The sequence below is a fragment of the Dermacentor silvarum genome, chromosome 9 (genome assembly GCF_013339745.2).
Source record: "Dermacentor silvarum isolate Dsil-2018 chromosome 9, BIME_Dsil_1.4, whole genome shotgun sequence".
Taxonomy (NCBI): domain Eukaryota; kingdom Metazoa; phylum Arthropoda; class Arachnida; order Ixodida; family Ixodidae; genus Dermacentor; species Dermacentor silvarum.
The window spans coordinates 52898512-52906613 of record NC_051162.1 but is presented as its reverse complement, the minus strand read 5'-3'; the positions used below and the strand labels follow the sequence as shown (position 1 = coordinate 52906613).

The following is an 8102-nucleotide window of genomic DNA, read 5'->3' as shown; positions in this document are numbered from 1 at the left end:
GAGAGAATTTATTTGAAGGAAGGCAGAGAAGTCGGCCTGAGCTAGCGTGCTCTAGTCTGCTACTCTGCACAGCGGGAGGGGGCAACGGGGCGTAAAGGCTGGATGAGGGGTGATGATCACATAGAAGAAGGATGCACAACGATAAAGACGAGTTCAGCATCCTCATGAGAATCAACAAAGTCCAAAAAGGTAATTCAAAGGTGTCATCCACCTTCGAGAGCATGGATGGAGTCACGAATGCAATTGAAAGTTCACAAAAACGCGCAACGAAGGAGCTTGTATGTGGGCTTCTCCTGCGTGAGCAGCACAGGTGCCAAGAAAGGTCTTTAAATTATGTAAAGAGAAGCCAATAAGCTGCTCCAATTTTAAATAACTCAAAAGTGGAGGGGGGAACTTGCGTGGGTAGGGGCCGCTTGCTCGGAATTTTAGGGTAGGCTGAGCACTGTACCCTACACAACAGTCAACAACAGCCAACACAAGCCCGGCACACAGCCAACAAAAACCTGTTCGCACTGCCAGCACCCTGCCCGAGCACACTCACCTGATGGTGAGCAGGTCACAGCCGGCCAGGGCGCGCACCTGTCCCACGTTTCGGAACGAGGCCCCCATGACAACGGTCGCATAGCCGTGCCGCTTGTAATACTCGTAGATGCGCGTCACACTCTTCACGCCTGGGTCCTGCAGGGGCTCAAAACTCTTCTGGTTGGTGTTGGCCACGTGCCAGTCCAGGATGCGCCCCACAAAAGGCGAGATGAGCGTGACGCCAGCCTCCGCACAAGCTACAGCCTGCAAGCATCGTCAAGGAGACAAGCCTCATTAGAGACAGATCTCGTTCCATCGCCAACGTGGCAACCAAATCCAGATGACAGCTTCAACGAACTTTTAATGTGTTAGCATTCTTTTGGCACTGCACGCACTTTCTGGGGCTTGTCTATGTTTGTTTTTATGTCTGTAATTTGTATCCAACCATTTTCCCGCCTGCCTGGGTCACTGGGTAGCCCGCGGTCAAAAGATTGGTGCATCGGGCTACTGTGCTGAGGTAACAGGGTTCAAAAGCAACCATCGGACCAACTTGGGTTACCGAGTATGTGCCAATGTGTACATATGTGCCACTCTTCAACGAACCTCTTTCAAGCTGACATGGGTCGCTGTAGATGCGGGACTGGGTAAGCACCACTGTTAGAAGAAACTCTTTGACGCAGACTTGGAGCACTGGGTATGTGCCACTCGGTTCGTGCCGGTCTTCAATGAACCTCTTTGATGCCAACTTGGGTCACTGGGAGTGGGCCGCTCTACAATGGCGAAAAAGATCCCTCAAATTTCCTCCAATGCTGAGCGGAATCGAACCCACGTCAGAAGAGTTCCGTAAGGACAGCAACCCGACGCATAAGCAGGCTGTGCCACAAATGCACCGAGTGTGCAGAAAGCGACGGAACAATTCCAAGCGTTCGCAGGCACCGGCGTGCCACGTTTCTCGTCTTGGAGGCCACGTGCGGACTTCTCGGTAGTGCACGGTGTCCAGAAAAAAGCACGAGAGAGGAACCTGGTTGCCGCACAGCGTTTCTCAGCGCTCGCACGAACTGGCACGCCGTGCATTTCGGAGGCCACGTGCAGGCTTCGTGGCGACTGCGCCAGATGGCGCGGAGTGTTCTTAGGGAAGCGCGAAAGAGGAATCCGGCTGCAGTACACGACTCATAAATGAAACTCGTTTCGACGGTGGCAATATGTTGTATCACTATATTAATTCAATGCCAGTGCATTACCATCGACAGTCATCACGAGATGGGTTCTGCCATAGTTTTTTGTTTTGTGCAAGTTGAATTAAATGTTTGTTGTGCTTCATTTAAGTGTGCCCAACAATGCAGCAAGAAATAGAACTTATCGGTGTTCAATTGTTGCCCCCAGTTCATTGTTTCAGGCAATACACCAAGGCTAAAGGGAGAAACTACTTGCACGAGTGGGTCTTGGTCTCGTAAGGCACAGCAGCAGTGGCGTCTAACAGTAAACTATACAATGGTGAAACATTGTATCCACATTTCTGCATCCTCACCTATATGAACATAGCCACTGATTTGAGGAGAAATTTTGTCGCTGACGCCACAGAATGAAACGGCTCTGCAGCAAAATCCCACTATGAAATCTTGCAATTCGAATTACTGGATGATTCAAACTACTTAGCTGGTTCCAGAAAAGTCATCTGTATATTAATTAACACCACAAAGCACGACATACTATTTTTGATACGGTCAATTTGACACCTCCAAACAAAGCACCACTGAGTTCATGCAAAGCCCATAGCGGCATTTTTATACACCGGAACAAGTTTTCAGTTGTAGCTAGCCGAGAAGACCAATTACCAATTAATCAGACTACATAAATATTTACTCAAGCACTTTTTTTTCCATACAAATGTAGTACTTCTCTATTGCCAGAAGTAAAGGTGAGCAAGTTTCTTAATTTTCCTGAATGTGCAACTGTTTTCGGGTTTTTTAGGGTTAAGAGGAAACAAAACCATTTGGTCTGGATCAAATTAAATGAAAAAAATTGAATTAACTGGAGTCAAATTAATGGAAGCCTACTATATTAGTCAAACTTTCAGCACAGGTTCAATAAGAAGTGCTTAGAGATGTATGCGGCATGTTTTAAATATTACTTTCATCCGTAGTTTTGCTTTTGATGCATTATGTTGGTGTGCACTTGTACACACAGTGCCAGAAAGGGATAAGCACCAAGTTTCATTTTAGTTTATACATGTCATGAGAACATATGGCGCTCGATGGCATCACATGCCTGTGCACCACAAAAAGATTTTGTATCATCCCACATGCTCGCATTCAACTGCTTCAATGAAGAGCACCTCAATTATTTCTGAAAAAAAAGCAAGGGAACTTAATGCAGAATGTGTGGTAGTTACAGAACAGGGTGCAGCAGGAAGTCACATTTCAGCAATATTCACGCAGCGAAATTAAATCTGCCCCCACCTGGGTGAAGTTGAACAGCAGGGTCATGTTGCAGTGGATACCATGTTGAGACTCCAGAACTCTGTATGTGGAAGAGAAAAATTCTGTGGCTAAAACACTACTATATCAAAGCTGTAAAAAAAAAATAATTTATCGTCCGAAACTGCACAGTGCACTATAAGAGATGCACTAGTGGTGGACTCTGCATTCATTTTTACCACATGTTTTTTGTGTGGTTTACAAAAAATTGTAAAACCTTGCAGAAAAGACAACTTTTGATTTACGTGCAAATGAGTCTTATCATATAAAGCAAGCCCACGCAGAAAATTTTGAAAATTCATAATGTCAATTTTACAAAGAAAAAAAATTGGGGGAGACTGTAACAAGTGGGCTTCACTGCACACAAGTCAATGTATGCCCCCAACCTCACGGCCAAACGATTCTGACGATCATATTGACACATGTACTTGTTTATCTTTCTCAGGTGACCGCGTTTCACCGTCTAAAGCCATACCTGTGTTCGCCGCCAACGTTGTGCTTTCAGCGTGGCCCGTTTTTCTGGGCACAGGTTCGCCCAATAAAGAGTTTCGTCATTCACAGTTTCGCTGCTGTGTTCTGGACCGTCACTACCACGTGACAATACGAAGCAAGCCCATGCCAATAAAATTCGCCAGAAAGGTGAAGTTTACCAAGAAAGAAAAATTTTTTACACTATAATAAGACGGGCTTCAGTGCACGCAAGTGAGTTTATGCTGCCAACTTCACTTTTTAACAGCTCCTTAAGCCATCTGACATTTACAACCATCAGACATTTACGAAATAAAGCATGCCATTTGGAAGAAGTGTGGAGCAACACAGGAGCTCAATTCCTCTTCAGGCCTGCACAAAAAAAAAGCGCTGGAGGAAATGGTTTCGTTCGTGTTCTCAGCAAATTTTCACTTGACAAGCCAAGCTCTTCTGTCCTTGAAGGGTTAAAGTGCAAAACATGGTCCAATACACGGCTGTTATTGCATTCAGCTCCCACCGGAATGTGGCCATCACAGCCAGAAATCTAAAATGACCGCCATGTGCTCAGCTGCAAGATGATACAGCCACTGGCCCACCACAGCAGGTCATAAAAGCTATTACTTTCAAAGTTTTACACAGAAAGTGAGTGAGGCCTTGTCAAGCTACATTTTCAACACACTGTACCCAGCAGCAACTTTCTGCGGCATCATGGCCAACGCTTTGGAGCTGAAGCACCGTGTACAAGGATGCTTGTAGATATGAGGACGCATTCCCAGACGGTCACTTTCGACGATATCCCTTTCGGTGCAAGCTTACTGGCTATGGTCGAGCATTACATCATGCGAAAGCGATGGTATTACCCAAAGTGAACGTCCAAGAATATGTCCAATGGTCCCAATTTCTACCGTTTCTCTTGCGAGCACAGAAGCCGGTTTTCATAATAAAGCCCAAAGTTACTGAAAAAAATATGGCAAGGCACACTAAAGAAATATGGTGAAATAATACAGGAACTATAGAGATCTCAGTGGTGAATATGTGTACCTAATCTTGCTGTTATATCTAGTTTCATGAAGTCCCAATGAAATTCCACTAAAGAAATTTTATGTTCTCTCAGACAGCAATGCTAAATCATGCTTTCTCACATTTCTATTGCTAATCACTCTTTCCTTCAGCATTTCCTACGCCGCCACCTTCTGATAAAACAGGTACCATAGCTTTCATCAAGCTAGCAATAAACTGCACCACAGGCATCGGAGCAGAGCCACAAATCTACTGCTGCCTAGGAATAAAAGCAATAAGGTTTGGTAATACCACTCAATACTTTTATAAAGTGACTAACCAGGTCCTACAGCAAAGAAAAAGAAACATCACACTTAGCAGTTCCGAGTTAGACTATGTTAAGCAACGCCATTGCAGTGTACCACCCTTAACAACCCTGGCCATACAACCGAACAAACGTTTACATAAGCAATGCTCAAGGCTGGTCTTTATATGAACACTGCTGTGCATCGATGTCCCTTTATGCCCTTGCAAGCAGGCAAATTCATAATAAGCTTTATTTTCATTTCCAAAGCTTCGAGTGCCATGTTACAAAGAGCCGTGATGTTACAGGGATATCCCGATACCTAGCTTGCAACTGCTTACCATGACGCGCTTAGCCATGTCAAAAATTGAAGTGGTGGTTGTCAGTGCTAGCCACTACTTCTGTGCACATGATGACAGTGAAGATGGATTAGCGCTGATAGCGTCATTTTAGAAGGTAGTAATATCGCCTGAGAAGAGATGCAAGAAGTTGTTGCAGTCATACAGTGGTGCGCTGAGAACTTGTGCATTGGCTTCAGCTCATTCTGTAGCAACTAACTGCGCGCCCTAACACCTGCCAGCCTCCCGATTTGGTCAAGTTGGCAGGACGACTGCTGCGGAAAGGCGGTGGTGCATTGTGCGGTACCCGAGTTAAGACAAATTTTTCTTTAACAGCAAGCTTTCTTCCTGGGGGACCTGTATGTACCTACTTTGTAGCTTCACGTTACTTTCAAATAGACAACAATTTTTCCTGTTTCATAATTCAAGCCCTCATGCAAGCAGCGAAGCAGCAGCTCACTTGGCGGCCTGAATTCCTTCCCAGGTGGAGGCCAGCTTGATGAGGATGCGCTTCTTGTCGATGCCGTGCTCTTTGTACAGGGCGATGAGGTGCAAAGCTTTGGCGATGGATGCCTCCTTGTTGAACGACAGCCTGCACCAGAAGAAATTGCAACAATGGGGCGACTGCAGAGAGAGCCAAGCAAGAACTATCCACAGTTTCGAAAGGGTCGCTAAACAGGTTTGGTTGTTACAAGTGAACAAGTAAGGCATGAACAGCGTGGAGTCAATCACATCAGGAAATCACACAAATCTATCGTTTCACTTTAGAGGTTCGCCCGAGAGCAGTAGACAACAGCCAGTCATGCCTCATGAGTGACGGAAACGACCTCTCTCGGTAACTCGCCAGTAGCTGACATCCTTTTACAAGCTGTACCTTAACAGGGCTCGAAATGATATCACAAAATGATAAAGATTACAATATGTTGATTTTCGCTATTACCAACAATGTGTTTCGTGTATTTCTGTTTTGTCAATGGTGCAAACACGGGACGGCTGCGCCGCCTTTGCCCGACACTTGTGTACATGTGCGAGTTGAGAGAGAAATATTTGGGGACTGCGCCTAGGTACTACAGAGGAGTACATGCTTTGCTCCGTCGGTCCCTAGCCGATGGCCGTGTGCATTATGCGAGAACCGGCGCTTCCGTTCAAACGAGATCAGCGGCCAATACAGAGTCGATAGGGGGATAGCATACCAAACGACAAATTCACGCTAACAACATGTCATTATTCATCGATCTGTGGCCGTGAAACCGACATCTACCTAAGCCCCCACCAGTGCACCAGGTTGCTTTGCTCCCCTTGGTAGGAACCATCCATGTCAGGCCTGGTGGTGAAGCATAGGTAAAAAACAACTACTGCAGAAGTGAAAGGGGGAAATGATATAATAATGCAGATTTAAAAGAAACAAAAAAGCCGTTAAAACGCATTTGAACTACAAACCTCCCAATCACAAGCACAGTGCTGTGACCACTACGCCACAAAAGACGAACGGAGGGTAAGCTTATTCCGGATTATTTATCCGCGACCATGTAGTGCAGCTCGGCTAGGGAAAAATGGCCGAAAACGTGTCTGCGTCTGTAGTACCTAGGCGCAGTGCCCACATTTCATTCTTGCAACTCACAAGCGCACGCGAGTGAAGAAAATACGGAGTATCTTTCGCATGTCTCTGCCCTTGATAAAACAGAAACATGTTTTCACTCAGCATGCACTAGGTGGTGGTTAGGATCAAACAGATCCAAGTTTGGTTGCAGCCAACATGTCTTTAGCCAGCCATATCCTTAGGACCTTGGCCGTCAAGGTGCAAAAGTGTCTCAATATTAATATTCAGAAAACAAAAGTAACGTTCAATAGCCTGGCAAGAGAATGAGAATTTGTGATTACCAGTCGGCATATACAATTTGTACAAGAGCATGTTAATCTAGGCCAATTTGCTTTGGTCAACCCTGATCAAGGCAATCTACAGAAAATAAAAATAAGTTTTAATGCCTGCCATATATGGCAGGCCCATTACCAAGTCATCTCTATCATACCCTTATATAATACCCCCTAGAGTGGTAATAAAGTGAAGTAATGGCTTGCCAATTCCTGCTACCTTTGAAAAGATAGCAGTTTTAGTAAGTCAGTATGTGCTAGATACATCCAATGTAGCAACTCCGGCCCCTTCTGTAACACATTCTAGCCATTTGATGGTTTAAAGAAAGCAGTTTTCTCACCTGGCGTCAACTTCAGTGGACACTCTGCCGGGGATGATCTTGAGAATCTCTGTGCCGAAGAGAACCACCAGCTTGTCCATGGCATGTACCACCTGTTCATCCACGGTCCTGAAGAACACACACACGGAGAAGAAAAAGTTCACTCAGTAGACATTCCCATTTCAATAAATGGAAAATTCCTGCATACAACTGCAAAGCCAGAGTGGTACAGCACCCCTAGCAAAAACTTGGGACCACGATGAATGCACAGTGCCCAGCGAGACAACTGCTTACCCCAACACAGGAGGACATTTTGGAAAAGGTATGTGTAATGAGGGACAAGGTGAGGGAGAAAGACAAGGACGTGTGAGAGGACAGGAATGTGACAAGACATGGTTCTTCTTGGCCTTGGCCTTTTTTTATGCCCAGCTTTTGCAAAATGAACTTGCCCAATCCGCTGCTCTTCTCAACAAAAGGACAGTGCTTCCTAAACCAATCACCGACACCCTGCAATCTTCACAGCAAACATCCATTCAAGAGACACTAAGAAGGTGTGTTAAGCTTGGTCAGCAAATTAAACTTCTGAAATAAGCCAGGAAACAACAGAGGATGGCTTTGAAGTTGCTGCACTATGTACCCATGAAATATAAATCTTAAGTTCTAAACAGTCTGCTCAGGACAAGCTAATTAGTTCATCTGTAAACATTTCATTCCACCACAATTACATTGCATTCTAAAGGAACAAATGACTACCTGATGAGGACAGATCTTTCCGAGCATAACTGCTCACAAAATGTGATTT

At 45.2% G+C, this 8102-nt stretch overlaps 2 protein-coding genes across 8 annotated transcripts in view; one reads left to right on the top strand and one right to left on the bottom strand.

Annotated features, from left to right (window-relative positions):
• The window catches only part of LOC119465248 (E3 ubiquitin-protein ligase Mdm2), a 120834-nt gene that overhangs the window by 40348 nt on the left and 72384 nt on the right, over positions 1 to 8102 (top strand). The window lies entirely within an intron of this gene.
• The window catches only part of LOC119465250 (probable transaldolase), a 97977-nt gene that overhangs the window by 79146 nt on the left and 10729 nt on the right, over positions 1 to 8102 (bottom strand). Inside the window, exons 3-6 of one of the 6 annotated variants that reach the window (XM_037726047.2) lie at positions 7322 to 7429; positions 5569 to 5700; positions 2982 to 3042; positions 542 to 786 (exon numbers count right to left, since the gene is read on the bottom strand). The exons of 2 other annotated variants lie outside the window; for them this stretch is intronic. In XM_037726047.2, the coding sequence (XP_037581975.1) occupies positions 542 to 786; positions 2982 to 3042; positions 5569 to 5700; positions 7322 to 7429 (546 nt within the window). The remainder of the gene's footprint in view (positions 1 to 541; positions 787 to 2981; positions 3043 to 5568; positions 5701 to 7321; positions 7430 to 8102) is intronic. 3 more of the 6 variants (XM_049656507.1, XM_049656506.1, XM_049656508.1) reach the window with 3 other exon arrangements.